Here is a 24,951-nt window from a genome sequence, read left to right as displayed (position 1 = left end):
CACACCTCTCTTGAATATGTGTAAGTATTGTGGGGATTCAAAGATAAACAGTCTCTGTTATCCTTAAAGTTGAGAATAGGTGAGAATATATACAGATAAACATAAATTACAATCAGTATGATTAATGCCTTAAAAGGGACATAAAGGACAGGGAGCACAAAGGAAGGAGCAATTAGTTGCCTGGAGCAGCTAGGAAAGACTAACAGAAGGGGTACATGTAGTTTGGTCTTGAAAAAAATGATTAAGAACTTCCCATGTGGAGAATGGGAGAGAGGCAATCAAGTCCAATGGTTTGCAATCCTGTTAAAAATCCTAATTGGATTGTTCAAATTTTGAAAAGTTATTTGGTACATCTAGAGAATTACTCAGTATATTTTTAAAAAAAAAAAAGTAATGAAGAGGATCTTGCTCTGAAATATACTAAGCTGCACATTATGATACAGGACAAAAATTGGTATAGACTACATTAAAAGAAGATCAAACCAATAAATCTACAAACAGAACTGGATATAATGTAGAATATAATAAAAATGGCGTTTTAGATCTGTGAGAACTATTGTTGATAAGATTTGGAAGAAACAAGTTAGTTCACTACATTAAACCTCCAAAATAACGTTCATATGGAATATATAGTTTTTATTATTTTGTAATGATGAGGGGCTTTCAAAACAGACACCAAAGACTAAAGTACACATACGAACTGGAAAAATATTTCATCTATCATTCCTTAAACTTTAAAGAATTTACATTAGTCAATAAGGAAATCTTCTATTAAAAAAAGTACAATGTACACAAACAAGATTTCATAAAGTAGCGTGTAAATGGTAGATTTCCATATAAAAAGATGCCTTCTCTCTAAAAAGAAATCTAATAAAGTGACTTTTTTGGTTTATCAGGTCAGTAAAGTTATAGGCAAATGATTTTTCTTAAAATTAGGGATGGAATACACAATAGATATTACGTTGCTGATAGAAGTCTAGGGATGGAAGGAACAGAAGTCAACCCTAAAGAGGCCTAAGCTTTGAGAAGTTTTACTTCCAGGAAACTAGCCTAGTGACATAATTGAACTTGCTATTATTTACTATAGTTACTCAAAGTAGCACAAATACTGATTTCAGCAGTGAGAGACTGAATAAGCTTCACATGTCTGAGAATAAAATACTGAATGCTTTATTAAATGGAACATTGTCATGACATGTCTGTGACAGACCACCCAGGAGTCAGACCTGCTTCCCCTCTCACAACCTCGGTGACTTTGGGCAAGTAACTGCTTTTCTCTGACTTCCACTTTTCTTCCTTGTAAGAGAAAGGAAACAATGGTATCTAGTATGTGATGTTGGGAAGATTAAAAAACTTATTAGTAGAATTCTAGAAGAGTAATAGGCACGTGGTAAATACCGTTATGTCAGTTTTGACTTACTATTTTATTATTGAAAAAGAAACAAAGTTACAAAGCAGTTTCTGTAACACTTTTCAGATTTATACTGATAAAAATATCAGTATATTATAATAATAATATGCAGAATGACGATTATGAGTGATTTTTAACTTACTTTTTATACTTACCTGTGATTTGGGGAATTCTTATAATTATGTGCTAGAAAATGGTAATTCTCTTTTCATTGTAAAAACTAACACACAAAGTCTTCCAAATGGTAATTTTGGAATATGGAACAGGTGTAGGAATAGATGTAATTTAGAGGTTTTAATTTTTCTGTTTGTTTTTATCACACAGCTGAATTCCATGGCCTCTGTAGTAGTGGAGTAGGTATCACTGTGGATGGAAGAGGTAATTTTAACCAATTATCAATCTTACAGTGATTACATAGCATAATTGTACAGCTTTTTAATCGAAATGTAATTATGATTATATTTACTATGAAATATACCAGCATAAAATAATAAGGTAAATAATCTTCTAGAGAAATGGTTCTAAACTCAATGACATTAAGTGGTGTTTTAACCAGTTAACCAGGTGTCATTTAGAATAAATATTTACCTCTTACATGTGCTTTGTCATTAACAAACCACACCCATGATTTTATGACCATGGTTGCTGAAGAGGAGGTTACAGTGAGTCAACTTAAAGAGAAAATATTAAATAATTCTGCAGATAGGGTTAGAAAAAATATCTGTCTTCAAGAGATACTTGATATGGATCAAGTTCAGGATATATAGTCCCCAAATAGTTTAAGACTGTGACTAAGACTACTAAAGATTTTCTACCTGAGTACAGGAGTAAAAATCCATTAAAATTTTATTTTAAATTTAGTATTATGTCTAACAAAACTCCAATATAGAATCTTAAATATTTAAATACATATGTGTTTATAACTTTAAAGTTCTTTTATGTTTTAGTATATACAGACTGCTTTCTTTGTATTTTAAATAAAACTGTAAGGTTCTTTTAATCTGTACTTTACATATATGTTCTTCTACTTTTATGTTTTAGAAGACTTAGTCACATTATAGATTAATTGGAAGTACTGTTAAATCTGTAAAGAAATTCTGAAACCAGAGTGAAAAAGGAAACTCTTACAAGGATACTTTTCCAAAATAGAAAAAGAAAAGGCTGACCAATTCCAGATTATTTAAGGACTTTTAAATCTTTTTTTTTTTAACTTGCATTAACCGTACAAGGTTTTCTAAATTCTTGAGAACAATAACTGTTAAAATTTGACAGTGAACCAAATTTTATTTGGGGACCTCTTTTTTTTTATTGGTAGTATTCCCTGGCAATATGGCCTCCCCAGTAGAGCCAGCAGCCTGTTAGAAACTACTCTGTTGTGCTCAAGTGCCTCTACCCGTGGGTGACAAAGTATAGTAGTCATGATCATAGGTTGTTATAAAGCATTATGTTCTGAATCATCCATGTTTAAAGTGTCCTCTCCATTCATTTCAACTCTTCAATGATGAGAAACACTTATTAAGTATCATATTACTCAGTTAACTACAGAAAGAATGATAATAAAACAGAAATATCCTGTGCCTTCAGGGACCATAAAATTATATAGGCCACTCCAATAAATCTCAGTCTTTTAATTAGATATCTATAATACCTATCAAGTGAGTTTTCCTTTGGATTTTGAGCCAACAGGCTATAAATTTGCTTTATTAATTTTATCATAAATACAGACATATTATGTGGATTAATTCTTTGTATGTCTGCCAGCTCCTTTCATTTTTCTTTTGACTTACCAGTGAAATGTCCTGTATCCCTCAGTTTTATTTTCTTACTTCTTACTTTATTTCCTTTTCCCTTCTGAAAGCAGGAAAACTGTGGGTTTGCAGAGTTAAACACTTCATATGTTGAATGCTTTTTATCAGACCTGCATTTATTCACAAACAATAAAATGTCTGTGGGTATTGAATTTTCTACATTTAATGCAGATATCAATGAGTGTGCTTTGGATCCTGATATATGTGCCAATGGGATTTGTGAGAACTTAAGAGGCAGTTATCGTTGTAATTGCAATAGTGGCTATGAACCAGATGCCTCTGGAAGAAACTGCATTGGTAAGTTATTTGTCATGTGTATACAAGAGCTTTTCTTATAGTTTAATCCCATGGGAAAGAAGAGAAATAAAAATATAAAGAAATAACTAAATCTTACAGTTTTTCTTGTTTCCTTTGTAGTACACATTGACACAAAATATTAGAAATCAAACATTATTCAAGTTAAACTTCTTAGGGGTACTTACTAGTTAAAATATTTTCCGAAATGAATGAATACATACTAAATTATTGGCCTTTCGTTTTCTGTATATATCTTAATCTTGTACTTTTTCCTCTAAGAATGGACTTCAAAAACTAACAAGCACTATGGGTAACAGTAACTCAGGAAAATAAAATATTCCATGTTAAAGAAACTTTAACTTTATAGGGAAGCAACTAGGTACTACAAATAGCTAAACATAATAACTGAAGTATTCCTTTTTAAAAAAGGAATTTTTAAAAAAAATTATTACAGAAAGTTTGAAAAACTTGTGTGTGATTAATACTTAACAAAACAAAACAAAGGAACGGGGAATGAGAAGGTTTGCTATGTTTCATTGGCTCACATACTGAAGAATCTGGGAAGAATCTAGGTTTTCCCATAGAGTACTTGAGTTCACTGGTACAAAGTGAAAGTTATTCAATCTATCAATTATACTTGGTAATTTTTACAACTTATCCCCGATGTATTTTATAGCCAAGTGTTAATGGTTGTGGTTAGGACAAAAACATGATTTTCTGTTTCTGGCAATGATTTTTATTATTGAACATGTCCATTTTGATATTGAGTTGAAGACTTCCATAGAGATGGAGTTATAAAACTATATTAGTATTATGTACTTACAATAGATTTTGATACTAGGAGGGGGTCACCAGTCAAAGATTATTAAACATTTCTAAAAATCTGCAAACCAAGGGAGCTTTTATTCACCAGAAAGAAAGTCATTTCCAGATTAGCAAAGCAATTTCCAAATCTAGATGAGAACATGGGTACCCTACTAAAAACAGGAACATTCAGTGAGCATTCACACACTGCACCCAGATTTAAAAATGAAAATGGAGCCAAATTTCAGTAAAACAGGGTGTTTTAGTTTGCTAGGGATATAATAACAAAGTACCCAAAACTGTGATGCCTAAAACACTAGAAATAATTGTCTCATAGGTAGTAGAAGTCCAAAATCAAGGTGTCAGCAGGGCCATGTTTTCTCGGATGGCTCTAGAAGAGAAACCTTCCTTTCCACCTCCTGTTTCTGATGCTTGCTGGTCACCCTTGTCCTTCCTTGGCTTGTAGAGCATCCCTAATGCCATGTGGCCAGCCTCTCCCTATGAATCTTCTCATCCTCTTCCTTCTATGCCTGCTATGTCCAGTTTTCCCCCACTTGTATGGACACCAGACACGTTGGATAGCAGCCCACCCTAATGAACTTATTTTCACTTAACTACTTCTATAAAAACCCTAATTCTAAACAAGGTCATATTTTGAGCTACTAGGGCTGGGATTTCAACATCTGTCTTTTATAAGGGACACATTTCAAGCCATAGTGTGGAGAAATGGATAAGAAAATTATGGTGCAGTCACTTGATAATACTTTGTACAATCATAGGAAAATTTATAGCAATCCTTAAAATTTAATGCAATTTTTAAATATACATCAAGATTCAGTATTGGAGGAAAAACAAAACATCCAAAGGAGAAAAGATGAAGTAAAACATAAACAATAATATAAATAATAATGGGAATATGTACAATGTTTTCCACATCTTCACAGTGACAGTTTAAGGTTGGATAAGGGATGATTATTTATAAGACTAAAAATATAGCTAAGTAAAAGGACTCTCTATACTACAGTTTTTATTTCTCTAATTGACTACATTTACACAAACAAGGCGTAGATATGAAGATAAAAGTTATTGTGAGCTTCAGAACTGAGGATTTAGATGATCTTCCCTAGGTAAAGAAATACACAAAATATGTCATAAACAGTCCATTATTAACTGTTTCTGAGGTAAAAGCTTAATGGAAAATTAATGAATATCTTTTGTTTAATGTCCATTTAATGCATTCTTCTTACAATTCAAATTAGATAAAAGTGAAAAAATACCTTCGGTCACTTTTATTATATGTAAGCAAACATATAGACAAATGAGTTTAACCTTTATTTATCAGTGCTTTAAAATATATCTAATGTGCTCCTATTTTTGGATAAAAAGGCAAATGAAGGAGAACAAAGTAGTCATGAAAACTTTCTAACTACAACATATAAAAGCAGGGACTTTAAAGGAACCTAAAAGGATTCTCCAGCATAAGAATGTGCCACATGAATAAAACTGAATATATTTTGCTTAAAATGAAGGAGTGTGCTATAGTACAAAGACACTAAGTCAGAAAGAAGGGCAAGGGGAAAAATAAATAAAGTAAAACATGGTTGATAATTGTGGTACATGTTTAAGTATGTGTTACCTTCTGTCTTTCAACGGTTGCTTCCAGACATTGATGAGTGCTTGGTAAACAGACTGCTTTGTGACAATGGACTCTGCCGAAACACGCCAGGAAGTTACAGTTGCACATGTCCCCCTGGCTATGTGTTCAGGACCGAGACAGAGACCTGTGAAGGTAAGGGCTGTCTTCCTGGCCATAGTTGTGAACAGGGAGCACCTAAAGATGCATGCACGTTAACTACAGTGATAACCAGTCAGAAGAGCATTGTGCAATACTTTGTTTATTTTATAATCTCTTTCAGCTAATTTGTCAATTTCAGAAATAGCATACATCTAACCTAGTTTATAAACAGTGTTTTGTTCCACTCAGATAAAATATCAACAAACACTTGGGAAAAAACATTTTGAAGTGAAAGGAGAAAAACATAAAAGAAGGGAAGGAGCCATTTTGTCTTACTTGCTGAAATAAAATGTCAGGTTTTTGTTTGTTTACTTTTTTTTACCCTTCTTTAAACCACTGTGACACATTAACTTCTGAGCTTCAATTGCAGTGACAAAGTCAGCTCTTCTTAGGCATTTTATTTTTGAAGTAGGGCATCCACTCAAAAGTTTGCCCCAGAAAATATTTGGGGAAAAGTAAAAATGATCACTTTAATGAAATTTATAGCCTTGAGAAATTTCTCCTTTCCATTTGATAATTTAAAAGATTTTATTTAGGTATGTAGATCACAAATCAACATTTTAAAACTTCTTCCTTGTCGGATGTGAGGGTGCACACCTGTAATTCCAGCACTCAAGAGGTGGAGGCAGGAAGACTGTTAGTTTGAGGCCAGCCTAAACTACAGAGTGAGAGTGTCTCAAAAATCACAAATCAAAAGACAAACAAACAAAAAGCCCAACCCTTTCTCTGCAACAGAAGTGTCTTGAATGAGTTAAATGCACAGGTCGAGTGATGAGTGTATTCGATTGTGTTTTTATATCTTGATCAAAGTGTTATATATTTCAGAATAATCTGTGGCAAGAAACCTGTTTAGATTTCACTGTGTGGGCCCACAGAAGGCTCCTGTAACATTCTCAAATCCAATTACCACTTCCGAATAGTAACATGTTTTCAAAGATTTCATCTTTAATTATTATGGAATAGCCCTTTCCTTATCTGTTAAAGTATTTATGTCATACAGATTCCACAGCCAAGAAAATTGCAATAGCAATATTGTGCAAGAAAGATGTTAGCATTCTGTCTCCATCTTCCTGCTTAATTTCAAAGCATTCTTGTGACTAGAAAGAAGTTAGGACTATTGAATAAGTAAGATGCCAAAACACAAATGACTCAGATGAAGTCAATGAAATGCAATTACAAAGTGCAACTATAAGTTTGGATTGAATTGGAGGGACCACTGAAACACAATAATTAGCCTAAAGAAAGAAAGAATAAAGAAAACCTTGGCTTGAAATCTTGTTTTTCTAAATTTAGCTGTGGTAATTGTTTCCCCCACTGTCCACAGCTTTGCAGAAACTCCTCAAGGATAAGGCTCATGCATGCCAAGTTGAAGAACATGAAGGGTCTTCCTCCAGACAAGTGGGGGCCTCCTTAAGAGTTGGGAGGATCTGTAGGCGACAAGGGCTCTCTTGGACTACCTCAGCTTCTCAGATACACTTAAATTCAGAGTCTCTATTTTCTAACACCCACTCCCACTTCTAATACCTACTAACCTTCAAAATTGCTCTGAGAAAGCTACTTTGGAAAAGACAGTCTAGCCATGGGTTTTTTTTTGGAGAGGTGGGAGAAGTGATCCCTAATGTTTTTAGTTTTCCTACTTGGGACTCTTCTCTCCACTGTCTTTATGCATTTTATCTACGGTCTGTTGGAGGATAAGCTTCTGATCAATATCAGGAAACTTTGAAAGCAAGAGCAGTTGAAGATATCATCTTGATTTAATGAAGAATCTGTTGACTATTAGGACTGGTTTCCCATCCACAGTGAGGACACCCTCTGGTGTTATTGTGAGAGAAACACACAGTAGGGAACTAAGCTGATGGTGTCTGATTCTGTGCGGTATGCACACTGAATTATTAATGATTGTTTCTAGTATGTCCTTTCTATTTTAACAAGTAAGATGGAGTTGAAAGATACTGAGAGATGAACTACCAAGGAGGTAAGAGTCAAAGACTCTCCCCTTAAATAAACAATCACAAAGAATAAGAGGCAATGGTGTTTAACCGTGTAATGTTGGATGATTACATAAATGTTAAGGCTCTTGGTAGCAAATTGGGTAGCAGTGAGGATGGAAAGAGTGAGCTATACTTTTTTGCTCAAAGGGTACTTGTTCTTAATAAACCTGAGCCTTTTCTTTCACATAAAAACTGTTTTTATCTGTCATTCATAAGAAAAAAGTTCATGTTATGTAAATGATGAAGAAATAATAGGGAAATATTTTCACCCGACCCTTCCAACATCAGTGGAAATAAAGAATGATATGTCATGGGAAACCTATCCAAATAAGTTATTCCTACACTTTGTGCCCACTGTTAAGTATTTTTGCAAAAAAGAGAACCAAAGGCCACTCACCTCTTTTTCCTCTGGGTCTCTTCCTTATTTCCACCATTGCATGCAAGCAGTAAATTTGTCTGCCTAAAGCCTTCCTATTCGTTCTACTCTTTCTTAACTAATTTCCCAGGACTAGACAGGGAATTATTAGCAGATTCATTGCAGATTTTAGCTTTCTCCATATATATTTGCTCTGTCCACTAATTTTATTTGTCATTCATGTTTTCAACAGGCTATTTTACATATGTAATAAATAGCAGTAATAACAGAGGAAAGTTCCTCTATATTTCAGATTGAAGTTATGTTTTTTTCAGTTGGAGCTCTGAGAGTCTGTGAAAGTTAAAATTTTTACAGCAAGCACTGTGGTTTAGATTGTGTTCCCAGTGACATAACTAGTTAAATGTAAACCAGATGTGCTTTGAAGTTTACTTCCAGGAATGTACAGTGAACTGTTTCAGTTCCTGGTTCCATGACATTTATAACATAAAAACATTGTATTTAAAGGAAAACTAAATAGTTGATATTTGTAGTTGTCACTGCATGTATTTATAGGTTTTGAATTCATCATTGCACAAGTTAAAGTAATGATTTCTAAAGATTATGGCATTGACATTTTTCTTTTGGGGGTAGGTTTTTCACAAATGAAATTAATTAAATAGGGTATACCTTCAGATTGGTTGTCTGCTTCCTGTATGGTTATCTAGTTAACTTTTTTATGTTGTCTTTTTATGAAACAATTTCAATATTATAGAATGTTTTCATTACAAATCTGTGCTACATTTGTAAAACATGCTCTTATATTTTTAAGCTTTTTTCATCACAAACAATCTGAAAACAAAATATATTTCACATTTCCTTAAATAATTTCTATTAGTACCAGGGTGGTTGTTTAAATTTTTCAAGTAGCAGTACCTGTTTTCTGCACTGACTTTTAAATTTGCATTTCAAGCCCACTGACTTGAAAATCAACTGTAGAGCCTGCCCATCCGGGATCAGTTCAGTGTATATTTGAATTGAGACTTTCAAGAGTAAGCATTAAATTTTTCTAGTTACATGTTTGCATATTTTCTTCAATATACAAAGGTGTTTTATATGAAATTCAAATTAATGTTAAGTGGGAAAAGAGTTCTGGTGAACTCAGAAACTCCACTGTTAAGTCCATCTTGAGGTATATTGACCAGTTTCAGATAATTAACCAAGTAGAGAAAGCATCTGTGTGGCCTTATTTAAACTGTGTGGTTTAATTTATATTAGAAGTGTTCTTGATATTGTCTCTTGTATGTTAGCTCAACCTTATATTTCTGTTCTGCTAACTCAAGTGTTAAATTATTTAACTTTATAAGCTTGAAAATTTCTTTAGTTACGCCTTGAGAACATAAGCATACTGTGATTCTAGTTGCTTCTGGCCACCAACAGGAATTACTTAGATTTTGGGTATATGGGTTGCTTTAAAAAGTAAATGTAAGTAATAATTATAAAGGTCTACTTGAATGTATTTACTTATAGTTCATCAAGTTCTTCTCATTTTTTCCTGCTGAGGATTGGCCCAGGGCATAAGGCATGCTAAGCCTTTGTCCTTCCACTAAGCAACACCCCAGCCCTAGTTTTTCTAATTTTATTTTACCAAAATTACATGTGTCCAAAAAATGCACCAGACTAAACATGTAAATATGAAAGGCAAAATAAAGAGGAAGGTGGATAGGAGCTAGAGAAGAATTCTGTACCTGGTAAGAAAGTTTCAGTCTTTATTTTCTGATTTATATCTGGGGGGGTTGAAATTAAAGCCAGCATTGTTATGTTTTGCCTTCAAAGCCTCGTGGGACCATAAGTGAAAGAAACAATCAACCTTTGTGCACAGCTTGTTGCACCTGGAATTACATCCCATCACAGGGGAAAACTAAGCCAACTTATATACTGAACCTTTTCCAAATAGGCTGTTCCCTGTAGTCGTCCTGAGTCCCCACTCATGTAGATGTGTATCGACGATGTAAAATACATGTCTCCATTTCCCACTCACTTTATGCCTTGTAGATCCATATTAAAATTACAAGAGCCAAGTTTACCAGACATTCTGGCATAGCACAGCTTGTTGGAATAATATTTTCCAGAAATGCATGGCAGTTCTAACAGAATCTTTTCCTTCTGGATTGTAGATATAAATGAATGTGAAAGCAACCCATGTGTCAATGGAGCCTGCAGGAACAACCTTGGATCTTTCAACTGTGAATGCTCGCCTGGCAGCAAACTCAGCTCCACAGGATTGATCTGTATTGGTGAGATTCACACACTGTCCTGATGTTTCAGTTTCTCTGTAAAGATAAACACACCTCAGGCCTTTCTGGAATAAAAACAGAACATGAGAGGAGTAGAGTTTAATAGCATAAACTAGGCAGCCTTTTAAATTGCGTTAGATTCTGGAAAGTATTCTTTTAATGTAAGTGGATATATTATTCTGTAAGTTATAAGCATTTCCATAACAAACATATATATATATAGATATATATATATAGATATATATAAAACTGCTTTAGGCATCAATACAATCAAATTCCTATTGCAGACTTTTTATAAACAACCATTTGTCATAAACAAAAATGTGATGGAATTTGGGTTCAGTTAACAGGACAAGAATTTGAAGATTTTAAACTTTAAACACATAGAGGGAATTTATTATTTTTTCCTTTCCTTTCTTAATTACAAATTTATGGTCTCTAAGGAAGAGAAATGTTTTCTTGCCTTTGGAAATCTCTAGGAGATTCTAAACCTTCTAAACTAACATCTTTTAGTATGCCTTAAAAGCTCAGTTCTTTTTTCACTAGTACATATTAACTGTACAAAGAGACTCATTGTGATGTGTCCATACACACATACATATAATGTGCTTTGATCTAATTCGCCTCTTGTATAACTCTTTCTTATTGACTCCCCCCCTTTTTTTACAGTATTTAATGAGTTTCATTCTTCTATTTTTGTACATGCATATAAAGTACTCTAATCATATTCACCATTCACCCTCTCCTTTTGCTCCTACTTCCCACTGGCTGCCTTCCCTCAAACAGCCCCTCTTTCACACTCATGTCATTTTTTATGTCTCAACTCAGTTCTGGATAATGAGATAGGATGTATGCAAAGCAAAATAGTCTGATCTATGACTATAAGGAAAAATTCAACATGTGTAAGGGAAAACAGCTGTCCCAGTAACTCTTCTGTGGTTCTAGTGCCAGTGGCTACATCTATTAAGCACGCCACAGTTCATATCACTCACTAGCATCCACCTTTAAAGTGAACTAAATATATGTTCCAAATAGTAACAAAGATATTTCACCTTCACATAGTGCTAAATAAACTGGCAGGTTTTTGTTTGTCTATTATTGAGCCAAAACAAACTTTCAATTTAATATTTGCCAATGATAGGATTATTTTCGGCATTGTATCTGATTATATTTATAACCATATGTAGTTGTATGCTACAGTACCTATTTGTTACATGACTAGAAATGACCAAGACTAAAATTATCAATGAAAATTTCTTTGGAAACTCCAACTCTTCCTTTCCCAGGGAGGTACAGCTGCTGGAATTTGAGTCTCGCTTAGTTCTCCATATTAGGAATACACTGCTTTCTGCCTAGGGCAGTACTTTTTTTTTTTTAATAGAATTCCAGGTGTTGAGGGGGGGGCATGGGTTGGATCTATAAAGCAGAAATATTTTTGCTAAGGCACAATTTCCAACTGAGATGGAGTCATTTTATTATGCAAAGGAAATGAACTCAGCATTAGTCAATTAGTGTCTCAGAAAGCTAAATCTGTGTGCCACTTGAGCATCAAAGATATGTTAGTTTTCACTTCATCATATAGACTTCTACTACTTTGGCCTTTTCTCCATATAGTTACTAATAAAACAAAGATTTTTATTCCCAAGTCATTATGTCATTCTTCCAATTGCCAACAACTAAACACCACCATATTTTTCCTAGCCATTGTGATACATGTTTTCATTCATCCCAGCTTACAACTACTCAGAAAGAAATTTACCTAATATTTTAAAATTTTGGATATCATTTTTCTCTGTTGTTTTCATTAAAAAGATAATTCTAGTAGAAAAATCAAAAGTCTGAAATACTCATAGAAACAACATGAACATATTTTTAATAGGATTATCAGTGGTTCTAATACTAGAACAGTAAACTTGATAAATCTTTGTACTGCTTTACTTTAAGGGTTCAGTGTAATTCAGACCCATATCCTTCTTTGGCTTGGGCCTGCACTCTTCCCTCAGGTGGCACAGACATGAGAAGAACAGTGATTTCCCTGCCGTCACATCCTATGATCTATTCTTAGTCCGCACCTTAGACTTTATTAGCAGTGTTGTTCAATCCTTCACCCACTCTTTTCTCAAAAAGTTTTTCCTTGAGTACTCCCAAGCACAGCTATCTTCTTATCCTTCTACTTTTCTGGCCCATTTTTTTCCATTTCCTTTGCTGAGTCTTTCTTTATCCTCCTACCCTCCAACCTTAAGTATTCTACCTGTCAGTCCATGTATCTCTGCTTCTCTGTGTACTCATCCTTGGATGAGCTCTATAATCACTTTCAAATTTATGACTTCACCTTGAACCTCTCCACTAATTTCAGACTTGTCTTCAGTTGTCTCCACTTGGATGTCTCATAGACATCTCAAAGTAATTTGTCTAAAACTAAATTTCTGTCTTCTGGCTTGAATGTGTGTTTCCTAGAAACACTTTCACATTAGCAAATGCAAACCCCATTCTTCCAGTTGTTACTCCCCAAATCCTTGGCCTTGTCCTCTATGCCTTCTTCCCAAACCATACAGTGAATCCATCAGTAAAACCTATTGATGACTACACTTCAAGTTTATCCATATTTCAGCTATTTCTTACCAACCCCCATTCCAAGTCTCCATTATTTCTCTTCTTGCTTAATATCATACCCACCAACTTACCTTTTTTCCCCATATTTGCCACCCTGCAGTCTACTTTCCATATAACCACAACATAATTCTTTTAAAACTTAAGTGAGCAGATGTCTTTCCTTGTCTGGAAACCCTGGCTGTAAACCACTTGGCTTATCCATTCACTCAAAGCAAGAGCTAGAATCCTACCAAAGCCTGTGTTGCCCTCGTGAATTCATTCCTGCTGTGTCTTTGTCTCCCACTGCTTTGCCTCTGGCCCTCTCAGTTGAGCCACACTGACCTACTTCTTGCTCCTACATGTTCAGCATGCACCTATCCAAAGTCCACTGTACTTGACCTCTGTGACTAGAGTGCTCCTCACCCAGGATTGTTCTCTTTCTGTTTCTATTCTAATATCACATCATAAGCCAGGACTTCTGTAATCATCCTGGATAAAATAAGTCTCTCTTCATCACACCCTCAAGGTGTTAACTCCACTTTATCTCTTTTTTTTCTCAGAGTCTTTAAGTAATCCCTGGCCAGATGTCTATGTTTGTATATTGTGTGTGTGTGTGTGTGTGTGTGTGTGTGTATGTGTGTGTGTATACATGCATGCACGCATGTTTATATATACAAAAATCAGAGAGAAGCTGAGAGGGGATGGTTATAAAGGGATTGTAATTTTTAAGTGCTGGTGCAATACTAACCTAAAAGAGCATGGTTTTATGGAGTGAAGGCCTAGAATCAAACTTCAAAGGTTGGACTCTTGAGGTTAACACAGCAGTAGCTGATTGACCTTAGGTAAACTAGTTGATTTTCATGTGTCTCTGTTTTCTCATCTGAAAATTGTACACATCTCACAGGGTCATTTTAATGAATAAATAAATAGGTGGGAAGCCTTTAGAATGGTGCCTGTCACTAGCTTAGTAGTCAATATTAGCAATTCCTGTTACAGTTTATCTTACTTTAAATGACCAAAGCCAGCGTGATAAATCAGTAGGTAGTTTGGGTCATAAAAAGACCAACTAAATTCACAAGTCTTACATGAGTTTCTGTTTCTTCTGTGCTATGGCTTGTTCAGGTGCAACCTGCAAAAAGCCTGCAGTTTGCAACCTGACGCAAATGGTGATGTCCATATGTATACAGTTTTACACAAACCGAACATTCCAGCCAGAGGTAAAAGCAAAGTGACTGTCCAGCTCTCCCACACCCTTGCCCTGTAAATTTGTACCCTGTCAAGGAAAGTGTTGTTGCTTTCTTTTAATCTCTGTCTCAGAGGGCTTAGGCTGTAACAACTTCCCCTTTTTTTGCTGCTGTGCTCTGTAGGGAATCAGAAATCACTACTTCTCCCTTCAGAGGCCTACCAGCTTCATCAGTTCCTTTTCTGGGTTTGTGGAACTTATTTTTTTTGTTTTCACTGTTGAAATAAATTCTACAGGAATACACCTTTTTGTTTTTTGAGCTGTGTGCCACAATATGATATGAAGGTTTTGTTAATTGTGTTTTTCATATTACATGCATAAGAATCACCCAAGGAGCCTGTCAACATGCAGATTTCAGGACTGCACGCTCTTACACACTTAACTAAGAACTACAATTTTGCAAAGAAAACGTCACATGTAATTTGTATAACCAATTAGTAATTTTCCATGGATTGGATCCATTATCACTGCTTTAAAATCGGTTACTTAAGTGGGGAGCCAGTGGCTAATGCCTATACTCCTAGCTGAGATTGGGGATTTGTGGTTCTAGGCCAACTGAAGCAAAAAGTTTGGAAGACCCTATCTCAATACACGGTGGTTCATTCCTGTCACCCCAGCAGCCTGAGCAAGAAGCAAGTCTCTTATCTTAAAAATAATCATGGGGGTTAGCGGAGTGGCTCAAGTGGTACGAGTACCTGCCTAGCAAGTGTGAGGCCCTGAGTTCAAATTCCATTACCACCCAAATAAAAAAGCATTAGGGAAAAGAGGCTAGAGACGTGACTCAAGGAGTAGAGTACCTGCCAACAAACATGGAACCCTGAGTTCTATCCCCAGTGTCACCAAAATAAATAAATTAATTCAATAAAATAATGTAGTATAATAAATAATATAATCAGTTTTTTAAACATCACTTATTGTTTGTTCATTTGAAAAACTATTATGCCACCAAAAGATTTACAAGCTGCTCATTATTCCTCTTAATGCACATGAAGTAAAAATTTAGAAGTATATCGTATTTTCCGGGACATTCTACTGTTTAAAAGGAGTAAATTAAATTTGCTGTGGAGACATACTTGAAAACATTGGAAGTGTTACCTCTAAATGGTCAGATTACAGGTCATTTTTATATCTTCTTTTTATTTTTCCGTTTCCATAAGCATGTATTACTTTTTGAACTAAAGATGAATCTGTGTATATATGTATGCATAGAAAAATGTCTGAAAGAAAAATGCATGAGGAATTAACCCCAGAGATGTCTGAGTGGTGGTTTTATAGGTTATTTTATTTTCTTCTTTGTTTTGTAGAGTTTTTTTTCTTCCAAATTATTCATCAAATAATTGTCTTCAACTGAGAAAATACTGGCTTCTGTAAAACAGAGCATAGATTAGCTGTGGCCTGTTTGCTGGGGAAATTTGGGAGAAAATAAAACTGAGGGACTTTATTTGGTAAAATCTTAACTATCACAGCATTTATCACAAACAATAAATCTTATGAATATTTTCCATGCATGTAATGGTATTATTATGGTAACACACCTTGTTTCTAAATACCAGCATGAAATCTTGGGCAATGATGTCTCCTCCTCTGTAGAATATCAGGAGATATAAATCTGTTGATTGTCATATCACATGAGGATGTGTATGTGGTATAATATTTGATTTATGTGAATTAATACACCATTCTTAAATACGTGTACATTTAAGTGTGTTCAAAGGAGTATGCTGTTAAAACTTTTACAAAATTATTCTCTCTTGTTTTTTAATTCTGTAACAAATGTCTTTGGAATACACAGAGGAATTTCATTTTCTTCAGAGATAAGAGCTTGCCTACCTTTCTTATTCCTTTTCAGACAGCCTGAAAGGGACGTGTTGGCTCAACATCCAGGATAACCGCTGTGAGGTGAACATTAACGGAGCCACCCTGAAATCTGAGTGCTGTGCTACACTGGGAGCTGCCTGGGGAAGCCCCTGTGAGCGCTGTGACCTGGGTAAGTGCCATGCCCCATGTCTGGGGCCTTCTGGGCTGCTCATCTGACAGCTGCTTGGTCCCTCAATGAGAGTTCTTCTCAGCATGCATTCCCTCAGCGACAAAGACCTTAAGCTCATCGATCTCCAAAAATCCTGTCCTTCCCAGCTGAACTTACTCCTCCTGAAATGTTTGTGTTTGATTTTTCCTTTTGCTATAAGCAGGTCTTCTGAACATTTTACACAACAAGGCAGTTAGCTCAAATCTAGCTGCTAAGCAAGCTGTCTGTCTGTATCCTCCAGGGTCCTCCTTTGCATTTACCCCAGTAGGACACGGTGATTCCTTCCCTTGAGTCTTTGTTTATTTGTAATTCAGTTGTCCATATGAGAGCAAAAAAGAATTGCAGGAAAAATCCCAATATAACTCAACAGTGATAGAATGACTACAACAAGTCATGTAATTTTCTGAATTGAGGGGTCAGCTAGAGTCCTCAGCCTCTAAAACCCTGCCCACAATTTATAATTCCGTTACACTGTTTCTAGATCTTAAGACGGATGTCTTGTCTTTGCAATGAAGCAAAAAATGTGTCCTGTTTTTGGTACAGATGCAGCTTGCCAGAGAGGATTTGCCAGGATTAAGGGTGTTACTTGTGAAGGTGAGTATATTCTTGGATGATGTTGTGTCTTTAGAGCAGAATATAAGATTAGTACTCACTCACAAACTTTGGAGCTTTTCATTATTTCAAAACCTTGAAATTTCAATTAAAATACTAACCAACAAATTCTTTAGCATAATTTGCTTAGGAAACAGCTTAGAGTTTCTTATTTCTCCCTTTTATACAGTTAGGGAAACCTTTTAAAGATTTCGCCAGCCTTCAAGGCACAGAACAGCTGGCAGAGGAGCATGTCTGGGCATTTTATAGACAGGCAAGTCCGCAGTCGTTTTCACAGCTGGGGCTGAGTTGTGAAATATTTTTATTGAACTCAAGTAATAGTACACATTCTATTGCAGATTGGATGTGCTGTACAGGAAGTGAGACTACACCTGCCTTTTCTATTTGTAACATCCTTGTCCCTCTGCTCGCCCTACTTCCCTGCAGATGTTAATGAGTGTGAGGTGTTTCCTGGCGTTTGTCCAAATGGACGCTGTGTCAACAGCAAAGGATCTTTTCACTGTGAGTGCTCTGAAGGCCTTACTTTGGATGGGACTGGCCGTGTGTGTTTGGGTAAGTTTCACACCCTCATGTGTTTTATGCATGGAACCAGCCATCAACTTTCTTGTCCTTTGGACAGTGGCCAGTCCAAAACCACTGAGTCTCTACTCAGAAAATCCAGCTTGAAATTTTGGAGGAAAAAGACACCTTAGGGGTGAAATCACCTGAGGATATTTTAAAAGCAAATGCACTTAAGTAAAAGAGGTTACGGAAAGTTAGTACCACCCCAAACCTATCTTTTAAGTTTAGTTTTTTAATCAGATACTGGAGGCAAGTTCAGTTTTTCACCTGAGTTGGTAGGATGAGAAAACTATGCACATAGTGAATTGAATACAGAAGAAAATTGGGAAACTCGGACTTGAAAAGTTGGCATCGACCAGCTCATTGCTGCGGTACCCTTTGGACTTCTCCAGTTTGGGACAAAATTAGGTTGTTTCTATTCGAAATCATTGACTGATCCTGGGCCTTCCTTTACCATTTGTAGACTTTAAGTTTTCTTAAAGTTTTATTTTCTAAATGTCTAAAGTGAGGAATCTCTTTTTCAACACTAAACTACAGGATGATGATTTGTTCTTATTCTTTATCCTTTTTTGACTGAACTGGAATTTAATGATGGAAAAGGGTACTTCTATTAGTTTCTTATTGTATGCAAATAAGTTTTTCATTTAAAGAGATTTTTTTCCAATAAGGTGTGGAATAGGGTTTTTTTGTTTGAAAAAAAATGTTTACATAGGTTTGTATTTGAAATTTAAAAGGGTAGATAGGTATTATTCAACATTTTTTAAAGTATTTAAACTTATCAGTGATTTTTTTTTAGTAATTAGTAAAACAAGTCTGTAATACCACACAATTTAATTCCTACAATAAGCATAAATTACATTTTAAGTTAATTTTGGCAGTATATTTAAATTTGGATAGAAAGCATGACTATAAATTCAAGTGAAATTGTTTAGAAGACATTATATACAAAGTATAAAAATAAAAAATTATTTTCAGGTTTTTAAATATTTTAAATTGTCTTAAAATTGGCTTCAATGTTCAGAAAAAATAAAGTATCTCGAGAAAAATGAAATGAAAGCATCAGAAAAGTCAATGATAAAAGCGAGAGCACACAAGGGAGGGGTGAGGATAGGTAAGACACCTAAAAAATTAGCTGGCATTTGTTGCCCTTAATGCAGAGAAACTAAAGCAGATACCTTAAAAGCAACTGAGGCCAATAGGAAAAGGGGACCAGGAACTAGAGAAAAGGTGAGATCAAAAAGAATTAACCTAGAATGTAACACACACGCACAGGAAATCAATGTGAGTCAATGCCCTGTATAGCTATCCTTATCTCAACCAGCAAAAACCCTTGTTCCTTCCTATTATTGCTTATACTCTCTCTACAACAAAATTAGAAATAAGGGCGAAATAGTTTCTGCTGGGTATTGAGGGGGGGACAGGGAGGAGGCGGAGTGGGTGGTAAGGGAGGGGGTGGGGGTGGGGGGGAGAAATGAACCAAGCCTTGTATGCACATATAAACAATAAAATTTAAAAAAATGATTAATGAAATCAAGTTGCCTTTACTAACCAAAGGATATAATAAATGATACATATCAATTGCAAATTATCTGTCAGCAAAATCAATTTCTAATAACATCACTCAAAATCAAAGCCTTCATAATATTTTTAAATGATATATTGGATTCTTCATTCTTATACTTAGTTAAATGTTTTTGTCACTACTCAAATTTATGCTACATTGATTCATTCTATCTGAAGATGTGAAAATGTTTCAAGAAGACATTGACAAATGAAAGTGTAAAATATTCTGAGAACAAAAGTAGTTATACATTGCTCTAATAGAACTTCATGTACATCAGAGATCTCAAATGCTCACAGCAACCAGGTAGGTAATATAAATGAGTGAAGTGACACTGGGGAGAAGTGGGGAATACAGCAAACTTCAGAGCACAAAGGTTCCCAGATCGATATTTAAATTTCTGTGCAAGCTACAGTGTTTACAGGTCTTATGTGACCCATGTGCTAATTGTTTTGATTCTTGATGTAAAATAAATATTGATATAAATCTCCATAATAAAGACATGGGATTACTCTTCTAGGCTATCATAATTTTTACAGACTTAGTTCAAATATCTTTGTGCCCCCAATTTATCCCAGAATAACTTCTTGAGCAAATTACTTCTGTGACCTTAGAAACAGAGGGAATCAGGCCAGAGTTCTCAGTCCACCCATACTTACCCTTCTATTGAAGATCCTTACATCCCTAGTGCCAGTGTTGGATGGAGCTGGCCGCAACTGATAACTCTTGGGAACCTTGTGACAATGATCTCATCGGGTACTGTCACACTTCACACTGCAGGATGTGACTTTACTTGGTGTTTGTGTAGCTCTATAAGGCAGAGCTGCCTACTGTGATTAACTACATTCTGTCTACTAAATCAAAATGAAAATTTGCTATAGTTACTATTTTTATGAAAATAGAACTTTTTAATTACAACACTTGGAAGTGCAGGTAACTCAGTTACAGACAGTTGTGAAAGTGGATGATGCCTTTGGTTAAGAATTTGGTAGAATCAGTATTGACAGTAACTAACCTAATGAAGTTATTTACTTGTTTAAGTTTACATTTTCATCAGGGATCTCTCTCCCTTTGCTCAGTAGTTCCCAAGTTCAAAAAAGATATATTTTAATGGTTGTACCAAATTGCCAATAGATTGCAAGTGACGGTATCCTGTTGATGACTAGTTTCTGACATGGCTACTTAAAAGCCATTTTAGGAAATTTGGTGAATAAGAAGAATCTGTCATTAAAATTATCTTACCCTTTCTGATGAGAAAAATACAAAGTAATCATCATAGATTGTAACATGAAAAAGTCATGCCTCTAGGAGACCTTTACTCCTTCAAAGTTTCTTGTGCAAATTAAGTAATGCTGAAGAGGAACCCACTTTTGCACTTCTTAAAGGACTTACTATTATGGAGTCCATTCCAGGAGGTCAGGGACTGTGTGTCTCATTATCCAGTGAATCTCTAGGGCCCGTCATTATGCTGGTGCTAAACAGACACTCAGTGTATGAATGTTCAATGAATATTTCAACTATTTTCAAACTGCAACTCCACTCTCCATGTAGATGTCCGCATGGAGCAGTGCTACTTGAAGTGGGATGAAGATGAGTGCATCCACCCTGTTCCTGGCAAGTTCCGCATGGATGCCTGCTGCTGTGCCGTTGGGGCAGCTTGGGGCACTGAGTGTGAAGAATGTCCCAAACCTGGTACCAAGGAGTATGAGACTCTGTGCCCCCGAGGACCTGGCTTTGCTAACAGACGGGATGTTCTCACTGGACGGCCATTCTACAAAGGTAACTGCCAGCAACGCCCTGGTCTCTCTACACCCACTGTGGTCTACGAGAATTGATTTTTCTTTAAGCACATATTTGTGGGCAATCATGTAGTCTAAGAGTAAAAATTACCCTTAGAAAATAGTACTGAAGTACAGCTAGAGCTAAAGGAACCAGTGCTCTTTATTTATGACAAAGAATCTGTTTCACAAGGGAATCTTTTCATTTGGCATTTCAAAATTTGATAGCTCTCCTGTTTAATTGGGTATGTTATTTTTCATTATGATCAATTTTTAGCTTAAGGTGATAGACCTACTCATTTTTATCAACCAGCTCCACATCCCAACTTTGTTCCGCTTTTAGATATCAATGAATGCAAAGCCTTTCCTGGAATGTGCACCTATGGGAAGTGCAGAAATACAATTGGAAGCTTCAAGTGTCGTTGCAATAGTGGCTTTGCACTGGACATGGAGGAAAGAAACTGCACAGGTGAGATTGTTCTTCTGTGTTATTTGGTAAACTTTAACTCTCTTTCCTTTGCTGTTTGAATATACTGCCTTCAAAGCCCATCTTATCTGCTGGGCAATGATGACTCACGCCTGTAATCCTAGCTACTCAAGAGGCAGAGATCAGGACAATCACAGTTCGAAGCCAGCCCAGGCAAACAGTTTATGAGAGCCTATCTCAAAAATATCCAGTGCAAAACAGGGCTGGCAGAGTGGCTTAAATGGTAGAGCACCTGCCTAGCAAGCGTAAGGCACTGAGTTTAAGCCTCAGGACCACAAAAAAAAGTCCATCTTCTCACTAAGAACATGTAACTTTTTATAGTTCTTCTTAAACTTAAACCAGCTCTCCAAATAGTTTGTAAGAGATTTTCAAAATAGCACAAAAAATACTATTTGCTTAACATATAGGAATGACATAAAAGATGATTTGCAAAATATATGAGGACTAAAGAATACAGCCACTAAATCCATGACAGTTTTATAAACTTCAATAGTACATTATGAAAAGTTTTTAAGTTTATAACAGGGTTGTTGTGACTTCTCCTTATTGTGGAGCAGTACTCTTTACATTCCCTTTAGCTTTCATGAAACTGCAAATTTTTCTATTAAATAACATAGTAAATTATTCCAAATGCTTGAACTGTATCTACAAGATCTTATCTTCAGAACTCTTATTTATATTCTCCTTGAAATTTTCCCTCCCTCCAGCTATCATTCTGTTTTCCTTCTTACCCCTCTCTAACCAGCCATTATTCTGCAATTTTGACTTTTCTCATCCTATTCAAACACATGCATATCCTAAGAAACACCTTTGAAAAGTTAAGAAAATCTTTTTCTTGGTACATATTCTCTTTACCTTCTCTTCTTGAGCTGAACAGAGAAGGGTCTGACTGTGGATAAGGTTCTCTCTGCTGAGGTACTACCTGAAGAAGGCCTTCTGCCACAATGTTCCCCAAAGCTGAGAGGCAAGGGATGGAGTTCCTGGCCAATATATCACAGTATTTGCCACGTTGTGGACTCCCTCAATCCATTGGGCTTCCACAACCGAATCCTTCATTTTTACAACCAATTAGAGTCTTCATCCTTAAGTAGATCTTAGCTATGTATCTAAAACAAACAAACAGAAAACACTTTGCACTGAGTCAGGAAATCCTGATCCTAGATAAAACAGATGGGGGTTTTTCCAGTTCTAGCCCCACATCTTGTTTTGGTGTGACATAGTGTCTTAAGTACTTTCCTCCAACTATAGAAGAGATATTTGTTAGTAGCAGTGCATTGTTCTGTGATCCAATATGAAATACTGGATCCAATATGAAATAATGGGAAATACTGGCTCCCATCCTTCACTGCACATAAGGCAATCATCTACCCACGCTTGGTGCCCTTGGTAATTGGGTTCATTCTGTCCTGCTCACTTCGTCAGCTTCAGCAAGCAGCCACTCTGAGATGCATCATTCCTAGTCATCTATATACTTTTGTACCTTGCCTCTCCATTTATTTCATATCTTTAAAGTTAGAATTTCCACACAGTCCTCTTAAGACCATTCGAAAGCCACCTTCTCCAAAACACCAACTCTTACCAGAGTGTGATTAACACATATGCAACACTTTTTGAGACATTTCCTATGAGGTGCTATTCTTTGCACTTAACAAATGTGAATTCCCTTTAATACTAAAGGTGGGTTCGACTACAGATAAGAAAAGTTAGGTACAGACAAGTTGAATGATTTTCTCAAAGCCTTAAACCTAGGTGACAGCCTGGGGGTTTACACAGGCATTTAGTTCTGGTCCATTCATTCTACCATGAGAAGCATCCACCACATCACATTAGCCAAAAATTGCCCGTGTTCCCCCAAAGAGCTTATTCTATGTTCTTCTGGCTCTTAACCACCAGTTATCAGATACTGGCACGTAAAAAGTCAGAGCATTTATGCACATATTGTTAGCTGCTTTATTGTATAAATGAGATTTTTTAAAGAAAATACTTATAATTAGAGAAATAAATAAAAGTTGGAAGAATTCAGAGACCAAGACCCTCAAGAGAGCACACAAAAGTTATTCTTAACTAAATCTTATGACAGAAGAACTTCAAATTTAAATACATCAAGAGACGGTGGCAGAAGCAACTTTTTCCATGGCGAAAATAAATTTTTTAAATGAGTTATGTTCTATAAACATATTTTCTAGAGATCTGACTTCTCTGTTGAAAAAAATCCTAGTTAGAGGCATGGGAGATTTCTCAGTAAACTCTTTTTGAGAGTACAGATGCTGCTATCAAGATTCTTATTTTATAGCAAACCAGAATCAAATCATTTTTCCTTTTTTTTTTTTTTAAATTAGATCAGTAAGTGCTTCACATCTGAATGTAATACAAAAACATAAACTGGGACCTACTGCCAGGCCTTGCCATGTATGTCTGCTCCCTGGCTTGAGTTGGTTGGCTTCATTGGCCTCTGAAGCTGCCTGTCTCTTCTGCCAGCCACTCCTGCACAGAGCAGCAGCTCCATCCTCACAAGCACCTACCCTGGGCTAGTGCAGCAGTGCCTCCTGGTCACACTTGGGCATTATCCCATGGACGCACTGCCTCCACATTTGCCACCTGCCTCATTGGGTCCAGATCACAGTTGCTTGGTTCATCCTTCTATCACTATGTCTAAGCCACAAAGAGAAATCCACAATTCCAGAATTCTTAAAGGTAAAGAGGTACCACCTGCCCGTTGGCCATGACAGTTTTGGCAGTTGGGGAAAGGAATGTGCCTAAGGCCTGGTCCCCTTGGACCTGATCTCCTGAAACACATCCCTCTATTTAGCCACTGATTGCCCCATTTCAGTGTGTGGCACCCTCATGTGCAAGGCCACATCCACCTGTCTGGCCTGTAATGCCTTCTCATCTCATTCTGTGTTTTTATTTCTTTCAAACCTGGGGATTAGACATCGACGAGTGCAGGATCTCTCCTGACCTCTGTGGCAGTGGGGTCTGTGTCAATACACCTGGCAGCTTTGAGTGTGAGTGCTTCGAAGGCTACGAAAGTGGTTTCATGATGATGAAGAATTGCATGGGTAAGCATGGGCAGCCCTTCCTGGTCACCCCTAAAACCAGTTTAGCACAGGCTCATTGGCATCTCCTCTCAGAGGGGTGAACAGTATGCTTGTTGGGGTGCCATGGCAAGAGAGAGAAGAGGTTTGAAGTTTAAATGTCACACAGGAAATCTATTCCCACATAACTCTTGGGAGCCCCAACCTCAAGTGCCTTAATGAGACTGGATTCTGTTTATTATAGAATCAGCACAGAAACTATTGAGTTTAATGGATGACCTTATGATGTGACCCCAAGATT

At 36.1% G+C, this 24,951-nt stretch overlaps 1 protein-coding gene across 1 annotated transcript in view; it reads left to right on the top strand.

The window, feature by feature from the left end:
- The window catches only part of Fbn2 (fibrillin 2), a 240,565-nt gene that overhangs the window by 146,312 nt on the left and 69,302 nt on the right, over positions 1 to 24,951 (top strand). Inside the window, exons 17-26 of the mRNA XM_074076622.1 lie at positions 1,736 to 1,789; positions 3,391 to 3,516; positions 5,984 to 6,109; positions 10,636 to 10,755; positions 16,440 to 16,577; positions 17,160 to 17,210; positions 17,655 to 17,780; positions 20,902 to 21,129; positions 21,472 to 21,597; positions 24,546 to 24,674. Coding sequence (XP_073932723.1) covers positions 1,736 to 1,789; positions 3,391 to 3,516; positions 5,984 to 6,109; positions 10,636 to 10,755; positions 16,440 to 16,577; positions 17,160 to 17,210; positions 17,655 to 17,780; positions 20,902 to 21,129; positions 21,472 to 21,597; positions 24,546 to 24,674 — 1,224 coding nt within the window. The remainder of the gene's footprint in view (positions 1 to 1,735; positions 1,790 to 3,390; positions 3,517 to 5,983; positions 6,110 to 10,635; positions 10,756 to 16,439; positions 16,578 to 17,159; positions 17,211 to 17,654; positions 17,781 to 20,901; positions 21,130 to 21,471; positions 21,598 to 24,545; positions 24,675 to 24,951) is intronic.

The sequence above is a fragment of the Castor canadensis genome, chromosome 6, assembly GCF_047511655.1.
Source record: "Castor canadensis chromosome 6, mCasCan1.hap1v2, whole genome shotgun sequence".
NCBI classification, from domain to species: Eukaryota; Metazoa; Chordata; class Mammalia; order Rodentia; family Castoridae; genus Castor; species Castor canadensis.
This window is presented reverse-complemented; position numbering and strand designations above follow the sequence as displayed.